This window comes from Entelurus aequoreus, linkage group LG01, assembly GCF_033978785.1.
Source record: "Entelurus aequoreus isolate RoL-2023_Sb linkage group LG01, RoL_Eaeq_v1.1, whole genome shotgun sequence".
Taxonomy (NCBI): domain Eukaryota; kingdom Metazoa; phylum Chordata; class Actinopteri; order Syngnathiformes; family Syngnathidae; genus Entelurus; species Entelurus aequoreus.
The window spans coordinates 19,779,700-19,801,993 of NC_084731.1; the positions used below are offsets into that span (position 1 = coordinate 19,779,700).

Below are 22,294 nucleotides of genomic sequence, written 5' to 3' on the forward strand. Positions count from 1 at the left end.
ATTATTATCTATCTTACGGTATATCAAAAATAATTTGAGCAAAATTTAATTGAAATATTGTCAGTGTGGCCCCCCAGCAGTGCTCAGGTTGCTCATGCGGCCCCCGGTAAAAATTAATTGCCCACCCCTGGATTAGGGGGTACTTGAATTAAAAAAATGTTCACAGGTGGTACATCACTGAAAAAAGGTTGAGAACCACTGTCCTAACTTGTTGCCGACGACAAAATACAGTAAGCCGCTGATCTCGCTATATCATCTTGGATGTTGTGCTGTGGTGAAAGTCACTTAAACAGCTTGTCCTTTATAATTTTGACAAAATAATAGAATGGGGGATGACACAATATGTTACTGCATACGTCAGCAGACAAATTAGGAGTCTTTGTTTGTTTACTTACTACTAAAAGACAAGTTGTCTTGTAAGTTCACTATTTTATTTATGGCCAAAATTGTTCTTCGATTGCAATATTTAAACATATGTTTAATGTATTGTAAGATTTTTTTGTTAAAATAAAGCCATATTTTGTGGTCTCCTTTATTTAGAAAAGTATCAAAAAGTATCGAAATACATTTTGGTACCAGTACCAAAGAGCACAATAAAAGCAGGAAAGCTAAAAAACAAAACATATCTGCCCGGCGGGGCGAATGCTGACTCTGTGTGAAGGGGCGTGGTGAAAATAGGTAAATTTGCATGTTGTGTAGACCAAAATTAAGTGTTTTAAATGTAGAAACAATATATATGACCAACGCAAACCAAGCTCCGGTTTCGATTGCACAAGGACCAGACGGCACCTAGTAGCATGCCATGAACCCTGTAGTTATGGAGCACCCCCTACAGGACACTGCAAGGGACACCAATAAATGCCTATGGACAAACTCCCTTGCACCCTCCCAGTGATGTTGCAACTAGAGATGTCCGATAATATCGGACTGCCGATATTATCGGCCGATAAATGCTTTAAAATGTAATATCGGAAATTATCGGTATCGGTTTAAAAAAGGAAAATGTATGACTTTTTAAAACGCCGCTGTACGGAGTGGTGCACGGACGTAGGGAGAAGTACATAGCAGTTGCATCTCCCAGTCATACTTGCCAACCCTCACGATTTTCCCGGGAGACTCCCGAATTTCAGTGCCCCTCCCGAAAATCTCCCGGGGCAACAATTCTCCCGAATTTCTCCCGATTTCCACCCAGACAACAATATTGGGAGCGTGCCTTAAAGGCACTGCATTTGCGTGCCGGCCCAATCACATAATATCTACTGCTTTTCACACACACATGTGAATGCAAGTCATACTTGGTCAACAGCCATACAGGTCACACTGAGGGTGGCCGTATAAACAACTTTAACACTATTACAAATATGCGCCACACTGTGAACCCACACCAAACAAGAATGACAAACACATTTCGGGAGAACATCCGCACCATAACACAACATAAACACAACAGAACAAATACCCAGAACCCCTTGCAGCACTAACTCTTCCGGGACGCTACAATACACCCCCCCACCCCCAACCCCGCCCACCTCACCTCATGTCCCAAATTTCAAGCTGCTGTTTTGAGGCTTGTGAAAAAAAAATCATGCACTTTGTGACTTCAATAATAAACATGGCAGTGCCATGTTGGCATTTTTTTTCCATAACTTGAGTTGATTTATTTTGGAAAACCTTGTTACATTGTTTAATGCATCCAGCGGGGCATCACAACAAAATTAGGCATAATAATGTGTTAATTCCACAACTGTATATATCGGTATCGGTTGATATCGGAATCGGTAATTAAGAGTTGGACAATATCGGAATATCGGATATCGGCAACAAAGCCATTATCGGACATCTGTAGTTGCAACCTTGGAATTTAAACACATTGGAGATTGACCAATGTCCCAGAATCAATGGATTGTGTTGAACCTTGGAAAAAAGTAACTTACCTTCTTATTTGGAGCTCAAATTGTACGGTGTTGTGAGTGTCCTCGAGTCTGGGAACAGTGAATCGGACACCGGCCCAAAACTAAAAAAAAAAAAAAAAATTGTATTAATTAAAGAACGGCATAACATATTTGTTCTGTCATTTTTGGTCAGTTTTAACCATGCACTAAATCTTCCAAAAGCTCTCATGCAAATCATAAACTAAGACTGGGCTCTTTGTCCTTGTCTTTGCCATCTTAAGTTTTTGAAATAGGAAATAAAACATATGTTTATATGTCACAACAGTCTGAAAATATTATGAAATTGCTCGTCTTTGGTTCAGGCCACAGAAGAACAACTCGCTCTGACTCAATTGTTGTGAAAGAAAATAACATTGTCTAAACTTTCTTACACTGGTGCCAGATTTCATGGGGTTTCCCAGATCGCATTTGAGGAAGCGGGTCTCGTTTTCTGCCTCGTAGCTGCACGTTAGCTGAGTCAAACTCTGGAACAGACACAAAGCTTATCACTAAGAGGTTCTGCTTGAGTACATAAAAACAAAATAATAGTTAAAAAGAAACCAAAACTGTCTATGTACACTAGGGTTGTCTCTGTACCAATATTTTGGTACCGGTACCAAAATGTATTTCAATACTTTGATACTTTTCTAAATAAAGGAGACCACAAAAAATGGCTTTATTTTAACAAAAAATCTTACGGTACATTAAACATATGTTTAAATATTGCAATCGAAGAACAATTTTGTCCTTAAATAAAATAGTGAACATACTAGACAACTTGTCATTTAGTAGTAAGTAAACAAACAAAGGCTCCTAATTTGTCTGCTGACATTTGCAGTAACATATTGTGTCATTTATCATTCTATTATTTTGTCAAAATTATAAAGGACAAGCTGTAAAAATTGATTATTAATCTACTTGTTCATTTACTGTTAATATCTGCTTATTTTCTGTTTTAACGTGTTGTATCTACACTTCTGTTAAAATGTAATAAACACTTATTCTTCTGTTGTTTGATACTTTACATTAGTTTTGGATGATACCACAATTTTAGGTATCGATCTAATACCAAGTAGTTACAGGATCATACGTTGGTCATAATTTAAGTTCTCATTTGTCCAGGGACATATTTCCTGAGTTTATGAATATAATATGATCTTTTTTAAAAAAGAAAAAAGATTTTGTGACCATAAAAAATATTGATGTAATCATAGTAGTATCGACTAGATACGCTCTTGTACTTGGTATCATTACAGTGGATGCCAGGTGTAGATCCACCCATGGCGTTTGTTTACATTCAGGCACGCTAGCTTTTGTTAGCGGTGACGCCGGTGAGCTATTGTATCCTCCTACGGTGTGTAGTGAAACATGTTTAGCTATTCCTCGTCCTGCAGGGTTGATACTTGTAAGAAACTTACTTTATTTGTTGCCATGGAGGCGAGGATTAGTGATTTAGAAGTAGCTAAAACCCTGCCGACTGCGGATGGACATTAGCCGCTAACTAGCTACCCATGTCTTAAAGCACCTCTTCCTGAGGGTGTTTCAGTGTTATAGCTTCCCCTTTATCGTCAGTTTTTAAGCCAAAATGCGTCCATTCTCCCTTTTCTGTCTACACACTGTGTCTTCTTGTAAGTACTCCGTGATTGTGCGTTGCCGAACATGCTCCTCTGCTCATAAAACCAGCAATGTCACGACATGACGTCATGCCCGGGAACCGGTACTTTTCAAACAAGAGTATAGTACCATTTTTGATTCATTAGTACCATTCATTAGACTTCCGCCTCCTTTGAGATCATGAACATGTTCCTTGGCTGAGCCCTCACTTGTTTCAGTATCATCCTTAGCCCACAAAGTGAAATCCTACATGGAGCTCCAGATCCAGATTGACTGTAAACTTGTATTTCTTCCATGTATGAATTATTGCGCCAAAAGTGGTCTCTTTCCCACTGAAAAGACCAAACTAACTTGTGTGCTTCCTGGGCACATAACCGTTTTATGGGGTCAGAATGCTTGCTGGTTGGTAGGGCGTCAAATACTTAATTTACTCAGACAAATCTGAATTAATTCATTATGTTTTTGTGTTAAAATAAACTTTATTGGTGTTCTTTGTAAGGGAGAAAACATACAAAATAAACAGGGGATCAAATTATTTCCCACACTGTATTAATACCTGTTTTGTTATGTTGATAATCTTAGACCATGGGGTCAGCAACCCGCGGCTCTAGAGCCACATGTGGCTCTTTAGCGCCGCTCTAGTGGCTCCCTGGACCTCTTTCAGAGATGTGTGAAAATGGAAAAAGATTAATAAAAATATATATTTTCTGTAGGATGACAAACATGACACAAACCTTCCTAATTGTTAGAAATCCCACTGTTTACATTAAACATGCTTCACGAATGACAATATTTGTCAAGCACCGTTTCGTCCTACTAATTTCAGCGATCCTTGAACTCGTCGTAGTGTGTTTACATGTACAACTTTCTCCGATGCTGCCACAGAAAGGCGTGTTTTATGCCACTCCTCCTTTGACTCATTTTGTCCACCAAACGTTTTATGCTGTGCGTGAATACACAAAGGTGAGCTTTGTTGATTGCATTGATTTTGCTGGAGTGCTTATCAGGCATATTTGGTCAATCCATGACTGCAAGCTAATTGGTGCTAACATGCTAAATACGCTAACTGTATGTACATATTGCATCATTATGCCTTGTTTATAGGTATATTTGAGTTCATTTAATTTCCTTTACTTATGTCCTCCGTGTATTTAATTTATGTCTCATGACACATTATCTGGATGTAATATTGGCTGCATTTCTGTGTTGTTTGTGTGCCATGTTGTTCCAGACCACAGCAAATTTTACCCAGCTCGTAAAGATTGTAATAAACCCATTAGAAGAAGACAGCCTGCTATTTTCTTTAACTTGGACACACACATCTATATTCTGAGCCAGTAATTTCCAGAACTTAATCTCATCCTGCGAGAAGCCTTAGTTTTACTAATGATTTCTAATGTTGCAAAAACGTGTAGAATAAAAATTAAAATACAACATTTCTGTCAAAGATTTGAATCAGCCTTTGACAGTAGGCTAATATAGCTAATATAGACACTTACATCATGTGTTGCCTTCATTATAACAATTATATAAGGCTTTTAATTTTTTTTCTGCTCCAGACAGATTTTTTTAATTTATTTTTTGGTCCAATATGGCTCTTTCAACATTTTGGGTTGCCGACCCCTGTCTTAGAGACAACTAGACTTGGCTTTTATGCCATTAGCATAACTGGGCCAAGGCTGAACTGTTAACAAAAGCATAAAACATGACATTTTTTATTGTTACTATTATTATTATTGTTTTTGTTATTCATTCTTGAATGGCTTTTTTGTTGTTTTTTGCAAAATTTGTTTGTTTTTGTTTTGTCTACATATTCGAAATAAACATGAAACAAAGAAAGAAAGAAATAACAGAAGATTGTACAATAACGTAATGATCATCCCAGCCAAAATGTGATTGTTTTTTCTTGGACCATGGTCCACCTTTACAATATTTTGATAAGTTGTCTAATGATATCAAACATGACTTCTATTAAATAGGTCTTTAAAGTTGCAAAAAGAGGACTTTATGTTGGTATGAATTAACCTATTCAAAGTTCACCAAGCACTGCAGTTGTACCAATAATGGTTGTCCAGTAAAGTACTTTTGACATTTTCAGTTTCAGACAGTACTTCTCACCGCATTGTTGCGCGCTATCCCGCTGTAGTCGGCCTCTGGTGGAAGCAGCACGTAAAGTTCCGCCTCGTAGGCCCCGCCTTCTCCCTCGTTTCTGGCGTTGAAGGTCACGCTCAGGGAGTTTTCGTCACCCAGGTAAACTTCTGTTCTGTCACTGGGTGATCATAAACACATCATCGTCAAGCTTGTCGTTAGATATATTTATGTACTAATCCTCCTGGTAGCCTCTGCTCTGCAGTGGATGTTTTACGTAACACTGACAAATGAATTATGGACCAAAAAGAAATTCGGGTTCTCAGGAGGATATGTAAAAATATGGAGAAAAATGTTTGAAGCCATCAATCTAGTCTAGCCAGGCTCAGTGAAAAGAAGACGCCCTGGGTTGGTTGCCAAGTAGTCAAAGGCTATTCATACCTAGGGACGTAATGATGTGAAAATATCATATCATGGTTATTGTGACCGAAATTAAAACATATGTTATTATTTTTGCGGTGTTGTTGAATGTGCTCAAAAAGTACTGAAACACACAATGAAATATTTTAACCAAGTTCCTTTATAGGGAAATACCTTAATGGCTCTTGTATTAATATTAGCATTACAGTTAGCGCTAGCCGGCCCACAATTTAACAAATTAGAGTCATCAATCACATATTTTTGATCATCTTAATTTAAAACTAATTGTCGGGAGTTTTAGCTGGATTTATCATTAAAGTGTTGGCACTAGGAATTTTCAAACTGGGGTCCCACTTTTTTGTAACCGTTTTGAAAACAAATGATAAATGTATGCATTATCCTGCTATATATCACATTCTATATTGTTTTGGAAAAAGGTTGTCATAAATGTTACTTAATTGATAAAAAAAAAAAATACAAAAGAAAACATTTTTTTATGCATATGTAAATGTATTCAGTTATAAACATTCAGTCGCTTTCTTCTTTCCTTCATTGATCTAAACTTTACCGCAGCCGCCCCAAATTCAAAGTTTTCTGGCTGACGAGGACCACTGACACATCTAATCTCTGCATATTTTACTAGAATACCCTTATGAGCATTACATATATCAAAATCAAGTACCTACTGCACTGTTTTCTTGTTGAAATACCCTTTTTAGAGCAAATATCTACCCAAACGACCACTTTGCTACTGCCAAAAATGGATTTTTAAAGGATATTTCAACAAGTAAACAGTACAGTAGGTACTTGGTTTTGACATATGTAATGCTCATAAGGGTATTCTAGTAAAATATGTGTGTGTAAATATGCGATGTGTAAATATCAAAATATTACATTTAATAAAAATGTTACATAAATGAATACATCCAAACACTTAAATAATAATATTTAGTATGTGCACGAAGAAATAACAGTTACAATTGTATGTATCTTCCAAACAAGAAAGAGGTTTTATCTAGAGATGTCCGATAATGGCTTTATTGCCGATATTCCGATATTGTCCAACTCTTAATTACCAATTCCGATATCAACCGATACCGATATATACAGTCGTGGAATCAACACATTATTATGCCTAATTTTGTTGTGATGCCCCGCTGGATGCATTAAACAATGTAACAAGGTTTTCCAAAATAAATCAACTCAAGTTATGGAAAAAAATGCCAACATGGCACTGCCATATTTATTATTGAAGTCACAAAGTGCATTTTTTTTTCACAAGCCTCAAAACAGCAGCTTGGAATTTGGGACATGCTCTCCCTGAGAGAGCATGAGGAGGTTGAAGTGGGTGGCGTTGGGGGGGAGTAGCGGGGGGGGTATATTGTAGCGTCCCGGAAGAGTTAGTGCTGCAAGGGGTTCTGGGTATTTGTTCTGTTGTGTTTGTTGTGTTACGGTGCGGATGTTCTCCCGAAATGTGTTTGTCATTCTTGTTTGGTGTGGGTTCACAGTGTGGCGCATATTTGTAACAGTGTTAAAGTTGTTTATACGTCCACCCTCAGTGTGACCTGTATGGCTGTTGACCAAGTATGCTTGCATTGACTTATGTGTGTGAAAAGCCGTAGTTATTATGTGACTGGGCCGGCACGCAAAGGCAGTGCCTTTAAGGTTTATTGGCGCTCTGTACTTCTCCCTACGTCCGTGTACCACTACGTACAGCTGCGTTTTAAAAAGTCATAAATTTTACTTTTTGAAACCGATACCAATCATTTCCGAATCGATACCGATAATTTCCAATATTACATTTTAAAGCATTTATCGACATCTCTAGTTTTATCACATCAACATCGAACGATCAATAGTCCTTTAAATCTCATTAATACCACAGAAAAGGCAAACTGTCATTTCCCGGACACAATAAAGGCTTAAATAATGTCAAACACATAACGTTACAATAACCAGGAAGATAAAGTGTTTGTCTCACACCTAGTAATCCACTGTAGACAGACGAAGCCAAGCAATGCAGGTTTAGCGAGCGGTCCGCGCTCCCGCGAAGGAAATCTCTTTTTGGCAGGCAATCACATTTTGGCGCAACACCGGCAAATATAAACAAAAAAAAACAGTCGGAAAGCGATAATCGATAAAAAAAAACAAGACAAGCAAACCGGAGTTTTGGCCCGGAGAAGGCAGGGTCGGTAAAAAAAAAATCTTTGTCCCGGGTAAAAAGACACAAAAAGTGTGTTAACGCCAACATTGCCGTTTACCATTACATCCGGGTGTTACCATTTAGTGGTCAATTGTACGGAATATGTACTGAACTGTGCAATCTACTAATAAAAGTTTCAATCAATCAATCTATCCCTATTTACACCACTACTACTACCACAACACTGCAAGTGACCCATGAAGTCTTTCCTAAATGATGACTAAAAGGTTATTATGCAACTTTGTCCCGATCGGCACCCTATATACACAGTCAACCCAAAACACAAGCTTGTGTTGAATTTGTACTTTTTTGTAGTTATTAATACAACTGAACAAACACGGCATGCACGTTCTCCTCAATAGTAAATTGTAATGAAAAGCAGGGTTCCACAGTCCTCACAATTGGTCTTTGTGTGGAGCATTCCCCCAGAGACCGTTTACTCATGCATAACTGTCCATAACCTACCGACCAGGGGAATGACCCACGTCTGATCACTGCGATTTGTCTCAGGAAAGTCACCGCACATCTTTGTGCTTGTTCACAGTGTTCAAACACACTTTCAGTGTTGTAATAAATCCCATGGGCACAGTCCGAGCCCCCTCCCCGACAGAACATTAATGTTTCTATTGAGCAGAAAAGTCTGGTTTAGGCTCAGAACCAGGGTTCCTCTTTGATTCTCCATCTCCTCGAACCCTCCCCCCTTAACACAACGACCCCTTGCAAGGTAAGACCACCAGCTGAATTGAATTAAGCCTGGGCAAGTTAAGCCGATGCAGAGGAAGTAACACTGATACGGTCACACCAACACTCCGAATGAACAGAAGTTCGCAGCAGACATTTTCACTCTTTCGAGCACAGGATGAATAAAACCAGAGGGTGACAAACCTTTGGGTTGCGAGCATCTCAAATCTGTTTGCCAATCCTCGTGAGCCACACACTTTTAAGTAGTGGGAGAGAACGTTTGGAGGGTTGATTGTGTTTCTGGAGCTAGGCTAAATGGCACGGCCACGTAATTAAATGTGTTCCTCATAACAGAGCTGAATAGCAGGAGAGTGTGTTTGTTTGCCTTGTGAATGGCCTGAGAAACTGCAAAATGTCTGGCGGGACTCCAGAAAACAAACAATGTTACCTGATTAATGAACAATACTTATCTGTGTGTGTGTGTCCAGTCGTACACTTCTTCTCATTAGTCTCAAATTCTTGTTTAGCCGTAGTTCGGTTCCCACTTCTATTCTACTCTTGTTTTTCTGGACAAAATGTGGTCTGTTTACTTTAGACCCTTCACAAAACAAGTAATATCAGTTGTTTTCACCCTTGCTCTAAAAAGTTGTGCATTGCAACCATTAACTGTCTTACTGGTGAAAGAACTTCACACCAAAAACACCGTACTGAATGAGCCATGTCTGACTCAACTCTTCCCTGCCATGGAGCGTAACTGCTTTGTTAAGTGTTAAAGCCATTAACTTTGTCTGAAATATGCCAATGCACATGACCAGTGCATCCTTGGACTTATTTGAAAACATTGTAAATGGAAGCAACATGTGATGTACAATATGCACATTCTCTGTTTGTGACGGTATGGTGTGACGAATCATGTTAACCTTTATTTAGGTTTGCATGATGGTGGTGTAATGTCAATATGCATGATACTTAAATCAACTGCTATTTCCACCAAATTGCTATAACCAATCAGCTAAACCAGTGGTTCTTAACCTGGGTTCGATCAAACCCTAGGGGTTCGGTGAGTCGGGCTCAGGGGTTCGGCGGAGGTCAAAACACACCCGAATCATCGTGTAAATACAAACTTCTCCCTATCGGCGTATTACGGATACGGCAACAGCTGACTGGTTTGCAGGTGTGTGTATTTTGTTGTGAGTTTATGCACTGTGTTGGTTTTGTTGTTTGAACAAGGTGATGTTCATGCACGGTTCATTTTATGCACCAGTAAAAAAAACATGGTAACACTTTAGTATGGAGAACATATTCACCATTAATTAGTTGCTTATTAACATGCAAATTAGTAACATATTGGCTCTTAACTAGTCATTAATAAGTACTTATTAATGCCTTATTCGGCATGGCCTTATTATAACCCTAACCCTCTAACCCTGACCCTAACCCTAACCATCCATCTTCAACCGCTTATCCGGAATCGGGTCGCGGGGACAACAGCTCCAGCAGAGACCCCCAGACTTCCCTCTCCAGAGCAACATTAGCGACTTCTTCCTGGGGAATCCAGAAGCGTTCCCAGGCCAGAGAGGAGATGTAATACCCCTATCTGGTCCTTGGCCTGCCGCGGGTTCTCCTCCCAGTGGGACGTGCAACGAGGACCTCCCTAGGGAGACGCTCATGAGGCATCCGCACGAGATGCCCGAACCACCTAAGCTGGCTCCTTTCCAAGCGAAGGAGCAGCGGCCCTACTCCGAGTCTCTCTCGGGTGACTGAACTTCTCACCCTATCTCTAAGGGAGATGCCAGCCACCCTTCTGAGGAAACTCATTTCGGCCGCTTGTATCCGCAATCTTATTCTTTCGGTCATTACCTACACTTCATGACCATAGGTGACCCTAACCAAATAACTCTAAATTAAGTCTTTGTTACTTAGAATATGTTCCCCATACTTAAGTGTTAAGGAAGGGTTCGGTGAATGCGCATATGAAACTGGTGGGGTTCGGTACCTCCAACAAGGTTAAGAACCACTGAGCTCAACAAATCAATTAATGAATTCCTATCCTAGTTGACTTTGGGCAAGAAACGTGGTACACCATAGACTCGTCATGTGAAAAAACAAACATTCGTCCTCACTTTCACACGCTGGGCAATTTAGAGTCTCCAATTAACCAATCAGGCTATGTAAAATGTAAATACAAGCATGTGGAGATCATGTAAACTCCACTCAGAGAGGTCAGAGTTAGACATGCTAACCACACTGCCCCTGTGTAGCCCCTTGTCCAAATGACATAATTGAACTTGGTCAACATCACAGATTTATGGTTGGGCAAAGTAGGTTCATTTCTCACTTTTAAATGTGAGATTTAGAACAGCTTGTTCTGCAAGTCTTCATTAAAACAACACCACTCATGAATGTGTCAGTATTGGTGGTCATACTCACACTAGGCCAATCGTGTGTTATCTGCGGGCAAATTCGTTACAGTTCCTTTTTTTTTTGGCAAAACTGGAAGAGGTAGGCCATAGTCTGTCACGATTCCATGCCCACGAGTCATGGAATAACTGCAATACGATCACTAACCGACACAATTCACAGCAGAAATAAAACTGATGATTTTTATAGTCAAATTTTTTTTTTGTATGCTAGCGTGTTTGCTCCATGTATGGTAGCATGGGGGATTCCCTTAAATAAAAAGCTCTGGGCTTTGACCCTGGTGGAGAGTCTAGAACAGTGGTTCTTAACCTTGTTGGAGGTACCGAACCCCACCAGTTTCATATGCGCATTCACCGAACCCTTCTTTAGTGAAAAATACAAAACAAACATTTTCAAATTCAAGACAAAGTTATATGTTTTTTTTACTGGTGCACAAAATGAACCATGCATGAACATCACCTTGTTCAAAGAACAAAACCAACACAGTGCATAAACTCACAACAAATTACACACCTGCAAATCAGATGGAAATTAGAGGGAACATTGTTTGGGGGTATCCATAATATGCCGATAGGGAGAAGTTTTTATTCTCACGATGAGTTGGGTGTGTCTTGACCTCCGCGGCAGAGGCTCCGCCGAACCCCTGAGGCCGACTCACCGAACCCCTAGGGTTCGATCAAACCCAGGTTAAGAACCACTGGTCTAGAAGATGATCAAACATGACTATCGAGAAGAACTGACAACGTAACAAGATTTTCATAAGTAAACCAGTGGAAGGGAGGCTTCCTCCCCGAGCAAACTGGTCGAAGCTACACGTCCAGTGCTACATGTCCAATGGGGGGCTCCGGTCTGGCAGCGGCGCGTCTTAAGAGGCAAAGTGTCTCCCATCTAAGAAGGTACTCAACTCAACTCCCACCGCCAATACGACTTAGAGGTTTATTGTTGAATCAGACTCCTCCAAATCGAATCCTTGAACATACGACTAGTCTAAGACATCCCTAATACAAATACTCAAAATAATATAAAGTCAAATCCATAGCACACTCACCCTCCCCCGTGACTACATCCGCGTGCGTACAAAAGACATTTAATTAGTACAATCGCTCCTGTCGCAAGTGCCGTATTTTCCGGACCATAGGGCGCACCGGATTATAAGGCGCACTGCCGATGAATGGTATGTTTTAGTGCTTTCATGGCGAGTTTACTGACAGATATGAGAAATAACTTTACACTACTTTATATTACAAATAGCAACAGCGGAGGATGAATGTCCCATAACAAGAAGATAGAGAAAAAGAAGAAGCTTATCGACTAAAGAGTCGACACGGACTACAAAGGCGGACGCGCGCAATTTTTCAGGATTTATGCAGATCCCAAATACAGATCAGCAAGTACCCGAAGGTAGGAAATGTTGCTTTTGCATAATATTGCGAAACAAAACGCCAGATAATATGTCTTACCTTATACACACACCATAATAATACTCGTGTGTTGAAGCACATCAAACAGTGCAGCCTACACTTATTTCTTATGTCTGGCTGCCATCTACTGGTCACACTTATCATTACATCATGTACCAAAACAAATTGCTTCGAGGTGACCTTGAGACCTCCGAATTCGGGAGATGAGGAATGGGGTGGGGTTGAGGTGGCCGGGTTTGGTGGTAGCGGGGGTGTATATTGTAGCGTCCCGGAAGAGTTAGTGCTGCAAGGGATTCTGGGTATTTGTTCTGTTGTGTTTATGTTGTGTTACGGTGCGGATGTTCTCCCGAAATGTGTTTGTCATTCTTGTTTGGTGTGGGTTCACAGTGTGGCGCATATTTGTAGCAGTGTTAAAGTTGTTTATACGGCCACCCACAGTGTGACCTGTATGGCTGTTGATCAAGTATGCCTTGCATTCACTTATGTGTGTGTAAAAACCGCATATACTGTATTGTGTGACTTGGCTGGCACACTGTTTGTGTGGAGGAGAAGCGGACGTGACCACAGGTTGTAGAGGACCCCATAGGCAGTTCCTTTAAGGCACGCCCCCGATATTGTTGTCCGGGTGGAAATCGGGAGAAATTTGGGAGAATGGATGCCCCGGGAGATTTTCGGGAGGGGCACTGAAATTCGGGAGTCTCCCGGGAAAATCGGGAGGGTTGGCAAGTATGGTGGGTAGGCTAAACCAAATGTATTCCTTACATTAGGCGCACTGGGTTATAAGGAGCACTGTCGAGTTTTGAGGGGAAAAATGGATTTTAAGTGCGTCTTATAGTCCGGAAAATACGTAATTGATGACAGCGGCCACTTTGCACAAAATACATAATCAGAGCGACTCAAAATAATCCACAAAGACTGGTAATTGGGGTAATCCATCAGAATAGAAGCTTAAGCAAACTGGCCTGGTACTGTGACACAGTGATTTTGTTTAATTTGTGTGTTCAGTTCTTCAATGCTTGTATGGTTTCCAGAAATGATGCTAAGTGTGTTAAAAGTGACACAACAGTGATTTCCTCTCACCCGTAAACATCCAACTTCAGGTCAGGCACGCAGATGTTGTCCTCTCCACAGTCCAGTTGGATCTGGGCCTGAGGAAGCATGGATATAGACACGGGCGTTAGAATATACTGCGTGAGGAAAGAGCAGCGGTCAGAGGTATAGAGATAGAAGAGCGCTAAAGGAAGTGGATGTTTACAGATAGCAGTTCAGTAGATTTAAAATGTAATGAAAAGATGAAGTAGGATAACGGCGAGACACATCCTCAGTACTCCTGTAGAAGCAAGAGCCGCAATCCAAAAAGCTGCTGGTCTTTCATGTTTGCACGAGCATGTGTCCTGTCATGTGGGAAAGACCACTTGAGCAACAGACATGCGAACATGAGAAAGAAAGGCTAATGATTCTAATCTGTGCAAATAATACATTTTTGAGGGGGGAAATCTTAACCATAACCTTCAAATTTAACGACAGAAAGGCTTAATTTGTTCTTACATGGCAGACCACTTGGCAAAACGCACCTAAGATCATTTTATTGTCTTTCTTAATTTATCATAAAGACATGCGTTCTTTAGTCGTTTCTTTTGCTGTGTTTCTGCCAACTATCTGCCTGTGTGCAGAACTATACTGTTATTGTTACCCTCGTCACTCCGACATATGGGAAGCATTAGAATTCAAAAGAATGCTGCAGAGGCCAACGATTCAGACTGGTAATAGTTAACATTGTCTGCGAAAGATTCCACTTCCAGGTCCTTTCTTTTACTTCAAGGATATTGGTCATCTAACGCCGAACAGACAGGAATGTTCTTGTTCTTCTTAATATTTCACTTCTCTTATTAAGATCCACCACTTCCTCTTTGCAGGCCAGCCACATTTAGCAGCAGCTCAACAGACTCGGAATCTGCCAGTAAAATGTGGTTACAATCTTTGGGCACCACCTCATGATTTGATTATAATTACTACTCAGGGCCTACGATTCGATGATGAATCAATTATTTATTCATCATTTTTATATTGGATATTATTATAAATGTATTATTAAATGTAATTATTATTATGTTAGGCCACTCCTTTGACAGCTGACGTGTAGAAGATTTCATACTAGGCATGTAACAATAAACCGTATGGATGATAAACCACGGTAAAACTTCCAATTGTGAATAATGCCATATTTTCTAGACCATAGGGCGCACCGGATTATAAGGCGCACTGGTGATGAGCGGGTCTATTCAGGTCTATTTTCATAAGAAATTAAAGGGGTCATATTATTTATTTATTTTTCTAAATGTAAAACACTTCCTTGTGGTCTACATAACATGTAATGGTGGTTCTTTGGTCAAAATGTTGCATAGATGATGTTTTACAGATCATCTTCAAGTCGCTTTCTGACAGTCGCTTCAGGATGCGCCGTTTTGTGGGCGGTCTTATTTACGTGGCTCACCTTCGGCAGCGTCTTCTCCCCGTCATCTTTGTTGTAGCGGTGTAGCGTGCAAGGACGGGAGTGGAAGAAGTGTCAAAAGATGCAGCTAACTGTTTTAATGACATTCAGGTTTTACTTAAATCAATAACAGAGCAGGATCTCCTCATCTGTGACTCACTAGTGCAACAACAACGGAACTCGCTCATAACTAAAGTTCCTTGGGTGAATAATGTAAACTCACTACACCGGTATGTTTTAGCGCTTTCATGGCGAGTTTACTGACAGATATAAGTAAGAACTTTACACTACTTTATATTAGAAATGGCAACAGCGGAGGATGAATGTCCCATAACAAGAAGATAGACAAAAAGAAGAAGCTTATCGACTACGGCAACCCGCAAATTTTCAGGACTTATGCAGATCCCAAATACACATCAGCAGGTACCAGAAAGTAAGAAAAGCTGCTTTTGCATAATATTGCGAAACAAAATGCCAGATAATATGTCTTACCTTATACACACACCATAATAATACGTGTATGTTGAAGCACAGTACAATCCATCAAGCGGTGCGGCTTCATAGCTTACCAAAGTCGTACTAAAACATTTTGATAGATTTTTGAGCGCCGTGTGTAATGTTCTATATTTTCAATGGAACATATAACATTGTGGTGTTGTTTACCTGAGTCATACTGCAGTCTACACGTATGTCTTATGTGTGACTGCCATTATATTGCAGTCTACATGTATCTCTTATGTGTGACTGCCATCTACTGGTCACACTTATCATTTCACCATGCACCAAATAAAATAGCTTCAAGGTCGGTAAGCACAACCCAAATGATTCCGTACATTAGGCGCACCGGGTTATAAGGCGCACTGTCGAGTTTTGAGAAAATGAAAGGATTTTAAGTGCGCCTTATAGTCCGAAAAATACGGTACTAAATTAATGTTGTATTAATCAGCGTTATTAAAACAAGATTTCAAGGAAAATTACAGAAAATGCGGCTTACTTATTTCAAGTTAGAGGGCATTTATTCAGCCCTCAAGAAGAAACTGTTATAGGTACAGAAAAACCAACTGCAGAATGAGTTCATCACTAAATGTAAACTCTCTTTTTTCATATGGGAAGGTAATTCAGATTGTATATTTATTTCGCTGGGTTTGTTGCATTTTTGTTGCGTTTCGCTTAAATTATGTCGGTGTGACGTTCAATTGTTGTCAATATTCAGTGTTTTATCGTTCATAGTTAATATTGTAAATCCCACATTCTTTATTTTCATGCACATTCTGGGTGTCTCATTCAGTAAAAACATGTACAATTCCATTCAGTTTTTTAAGGCGGTCTGTCATAACGTTTTTAGCATTCAATCAGACATTATTGTGAGGTTTTGTATTAGTGTTCCTAAAAATAGAATAGAATAGAAAGTACTTTATTGATCCCTGGGGGAAATTCAGCACCAAAGTTTGCTCACAATAAACAATAAACACTTGGGTATTTTTTACATGTGAACAATTTATAAATACAGTCTATTATACAGCATTATTCACATGTGAATAATATAAACACATTCTATTATACAGCATTATTTACATGTGATTAATATAAACAGTCTATTATACAGCATTATTCACATGTGAATAATATAAATACAGTCTATTATACAGCATTATTCACATGTGAATAATATAAACAGTCTATTTTACAGCATTATTCACATGTGAACAATATAAATACAGTATATTATACAGCATTATTCACATGTGAATAATATAAACACAGTCAATTATACAGCATTATTCACATGTGAATAATATAAATACAGTCTATTATACAGCATTATTCACATGTGAATAATATAAACACAGTCTATTATACAGCATTATTCACATGTGAACAACATAAATACAGTCTATTATACAGCATTATTCACATGTGAATAATATAAACACAGTCTATTATACAGCATTATTCACATGTGAACAATATAAACACAGTCTATTATACAGCATTATTCACATGTGAACAATATAAATACAGTCTATTATACAGCATTATTCACATGTGAATAATATAAACACAGTCTATTATACAGCATTATTCACATGTGAATAATATAAATACAGTCTATTATACAACATTATTCACATGTGAATAATATAAACACAGTCTATAATACAGCATTATTCACATGTGAATAACATAAATACAGTCTATTATACAGCATTATTCACATGTGAATATAAACACAGTCTATTATACAGCATTATTCACATGTGAATAACATAAATACAGTCTATTATACAGCATTATTCACATGTGAATAATATAAACACAGTCTATTATACAGCATGATTCACATGTGAATAACATAAATACAGTCTATTATACAGCATTATTCACATGTGAATAATATAAATACAGTCTATTATACAGCATTATTCACATGTGAATAATATAAACACAGTCTATTATACAGCATTATTCACATGTGAATAATATAAATACAGTCTATTATGCAGCATTATACAACATTATTCACATGTGAATAACATAAATACAGTCTATTATACAGCATTATTCACATGTGAATAATATAAACACAGTCTATTATACAGCCTTATTCACATGTGAATAATATAAATACAGTCTATTATACAGCATTATTCACATGTGAATAACATAAATACAGTCTATTATACAGCATTATTCACGTGTGAATAATATAAATGCAGTCTATTATACATTCAAGTACAGTCAAAAAGGAACATATGCATTATACAGTCTGATGGCTGTCAGTGTGTCGGTAGGACCCACGCACACATACTGTACAGCAGATTTTCACAGCTTACATATATATGTATGTATATATGTATACATAGATAAATAAATAGATATACTGGCCCCTAGACACATTCCCCCCCCGAGTCAAAATAATTGCCCAGGCCTGGTGTAAATTGTCTTTAAGTGCATTGTAGATGGAAACATTTTTTCATTCACAGGGCAGACTTAGGTTAGATTGTCTGCAAAACATTCTGTACTCAATATAAGCATGCATGTGTTGGCTGTCTATTACAACACAAGACGCAAGATGGTTAGTGCTTGATGACAAATGGGTTGGAAAGCTCCCATTTCCTTTTAAGAAAAGGAAAGCAAGACAAGCAACAGATTACTTTGACAGCGTCTCCCTAAAGGTTCCCAGGCTGCAATCTGCTCAGAACAGAAAGTAACAAGCACGTGATGTGACGTACGCATTGACATATGCACCTTCTATCACTGACATACACGTGCCGGGACGTGAGAGTCTTGTCCCGTGGAGGAGAGCACTTGGCATCAAACAAACTACATCCAGATGTCTGAATCCTGAGCAGAACCCCACCCAAACAGAAATGTCAGTTCTCCTTGTGCGTTTTTGCAGAACCAAGGCTCGCCAGTCCTCCATAACCCTCATCATTTTTGGGCAGAGGTGGAAAAAAAACCCACCAAAGTCTAGTAATCAGCTCTTGCTCTATTGGGGTTGACCCCTTAACCTCGAACCATATGGGTTTTCACAACTATAAAGGAGCTGTGCGTTTAATGTCAGTTTCAAAATGCTGGCCTGTAACCTCCGTATATGCTTTTTGAAATCTGCAGCAGACTAATTGAAAACAGTTTGGAGAGGAGATGACCATCTGCTATCGTCCCTCTTTCAACTGGAAGTCCTTTTGATGACCTTATCACCCTGTGTGGAGGGGATGTTGTTTCGGTTTAGTCTGGTGTATATACTGCACAGTACAGTAGGAAAGGCATCCATATGCCCCCTTACCTGGGTGGATCTCGCCTGGGCAATTATTTTGACACGGGGGCTAAATTTAGAGGAAAAAAACGTGTCTGGGGGCCGGTATATCTATTTTTAGGAACACTAATACAAAACCTCTCAATAATGTCTGATTGAATGCTAAAAACATTATGACAGACCGCCTTAAAAAACTAAATGGAAATTTAAATTTTTTCTATGAACGATAAAACACTGAATATTGACAAAATATGAATGTCACACCCCCTCTCGATCGACATATTTTACAATCAAGGGAAACGCAACAAAAATGCAACAAACACAACAAAATATGAACGCGAATGGTAAAAAAAAAGAAACCCACCTACAATCTGATACATCTGATATAACACTAAGCTTTAGAACTTTGTTGTAAAAATCTCCTTCCACGTCTGTCCCTGACACCCGCATTTCAGGCTGGTCGCTCTGGAAACTCTCTGTGGAAATGCTCCCCACCCACACTGCTTGGTGCCTCGTCTGAGCTGCTGTGACTTAGATTACCATAGTAACTAATTAGATTACCATAGTACCGTATTTTTCGGAGTATAAATCGCTCCGGAGTATAAATCGCACCGGCCGAAAATGCATAATAAAGAAGGGAAAAAACTAGGGATGTCCGATAATGGCTTTTTGCCGATATCCGATATTGACCAAACCCTTAATTACCGATACCGATATCAACCGATACTGATATATACAGTCGTGGAATTAACACATTATTATGCCTAATTTGGACAACCAGGTATGATGAAGATAAGGTCCTTTTTAAAAAAAATTATAAAAATAAAATAAGATAAATAAATTAAAAACATTTTCTTGAATAAAAAAGAAAGTAAAACAATATAAAAACAGTTACATAGAAACTAGTAATTAATGAAAATGAGTAAAATTAACTGTTAAAGGTTAGTACTATTAGTGGACCAGCAGCACGCACAATCATGTGTGCTTACAGACTGTATCCCTTGCAGACTGTATTGATATATATTGATATATAATGTAGGAACCAGAATATTAATAACAGAAAGAAACAACCCTTTTGTGTGAATGAGTGTAAATGGGGGAGGGAGGTTTTTTGGGTTGGTGCACTAATTGTAAGTGTATCTTGTGTTTTTTATGTTGATTTAATAAAAAAATTTAAAAAATGATACAGATAATAAAAAAACCAATACCGATAATTTCCGATATTACATTCTAAAGCATTTATTGGCCGATAATATCGGCAGGCCGATATTATCGGACATCTCTAGAAAAAACATATATAAGTCGCACTGGAGAATGAGTCGCATTTTTTGGGGAAATGTATTCGATAAAACCCAACACCAAGAATAGACATTTGAAAGGCAATTTAAAATCAATAAAGAATAGTGAACAACAGGCTGAATAAGTGTACATTATATGAGGCATAAATAACCAACTGAGAACGTGCCTGGTATGTTAACGTAACATATTATGGTAAGAGTCATTCAAATAACTATAACATATAGAACATGCTATACGTTTACCAAACAATCTGTCACTCCTAATCGCTGAATCACATGAAATCTTATACGTCTAGTCTCTTACGTGAATGAGCTAAATAATATTATTTGATATTTTACGGTAATGTGTTAATCATTTCACACATAAGTCGCTCCTGAGTATAAGTCGCACCCCCGGCCAAACTATGAAAAAAACTGCGACTTATAGTCCGAAAAATACGGTAACTAGTATATCATGCAAACGTGCACATTCCAACCATTGAAATACTTTGTATAGTTCAAGACTTACGGTCATTTGAAAACATCACTGCACATCATAATGGCAGCTACAGTTTCCATCTTAAAGATCTAAAAAAATTATTTGGGAATGTCCGGCCGGCCAGATTGAAAAGCTTAACGGGCCGCATGTGGCCCCCGGGCCTTAATTTGCCCAGGTCTGCGTTAAAGGAAGAAAGGGGGATTTAATCATTTTTGCAATGCGGTCCGCTGAAAATGATGCTTGGAGTGTTGGAGTTTGTGATGTCCGATCGTCTGTTTCTGTGGCCATGAACGCTAATTTTGCATTGTTGATCGATTGTTGATCAACCAACTCCTCATCATTCACAATATACGTTTCAATACAGTCAGTCCCTTAAAACTGTCCAGTCGGCTCTTTTCTATCCGGCCAACTTTCGGGTGCTGCAATTCTGTTTATGTGATTTTGAACGTTTGCTAATCGATATCGATCGAAGACTCAATGTATTGGCACGAACCTCGTAGTAAAGTCGAAAGAAAAGTCAATTAATAATTGGGATGGCTTCTCATAGGAGCTGATGAATGATAGCCGGCGAGCCTTGCCTGCGGTATCTGCCATCAGCGGGTTGAACCAGGGCAACGTAGTCAACTCGCCATGGCTGGCAAGGCTCACTAGGGGACGAGCAAAGTGAGGAAAAAGGATTTGTTTGTAACGAAGGGTGTTACATTTGTGGTATAGAAGTTAGATCGCATGTTCATGTGAATAGAGAGCGTTCAGTGACTTTGTAACATTATACTCTGAAAAGTATGACATTTCTGACTGGTACTGAACAAAGTAAAACAAGGTGACGTACATACCTTCTGCTCTATTAGCTGTTCAGTCTGGTAATTCAAGATAGGTCTGAGGCCATATTGGTCCACTGGGGCTTGGGGATCCAGGCTAAAGTTCAGGCTAATGAATATCGGGGAGAGTTTATCCCGAAACTCCTCTTCCGCCTGCAACCAATAAAGATGCACTTGAGTAACAGAGAAGAAGGCGAAGGAAAAAAGTACAATTTCCATTTGATTCCAACGTGCACTAACAGGCAGATGTTATCGTAAAGGCACAACATAAGTGTCCATATGTACATATTTATGTACACAGAGCAACAACTTCATAATTTGGTGACAACCATATTCTTGTCCCTACATGGAAGGACATGAATTGCATAGATTTTTGTGCTGTAAGTCATTTACAAGGATGGAAAAATCCTCTTGATGTACACAATTTGTACCTGACATCCTTCACCACTGACCTCACAAATGCTCCTGAATAAAGGAAAGAAAAGCATACCGGTACTCCGAATACAGTTTCAGTTGTTGTGCTATAAGTACAGTGGCGAGCTGCCCAATCACTTTTCCAACTTCCAATGTCTTGATAGATATCCTTTTGTATGTTTTGTTTCCTAGAAGCTATTCAGTTCCTCCATCCACAAGAATGTGAGTAAAGACAGTACACAAATAAAGAAAGGTTTTG

At 38.9% G+C, this 22,294-nt stretch overlaps 1 protein-coding gene across 1 annotated transcript in view; it reads right to left on the bottom strand.

Moving 5' to 3' along the window:
- The window catches only part of LOC133648840 (integrin alpha-5-like), a 100,378-nt gene that overhangs the window by 16,981 nt on the left and 61,103 nt on the right, over window positions 1–22,294 (bottom strand). The window contains exons 18-22 of the mRNA XM_062045315.1: window positions 21,637–21,774; window positions 13,860–13,927; window positions 5,664–5,814; window positions 2,324–2,416; window positions 1,935–2,014 (exon numbers count right to left, since the gene is read on the bottom strand). Coding sequence (XP_061901299.1) covers window positions 1,935–2,014; window positions 2,324–2,416; window positions 5,664–5,814; window positions 13,860–13,927; window positions 21,637–21,774 — 530 coding nt within the window. The remainder of the gene's footprint in view (window positions 1–1,934; window positions 2,015–2,323; window positions 2,417–5,663; window positions 5,815–13,859; window positions 13,928–21,636; window positions 21,775–22,294) is intronic.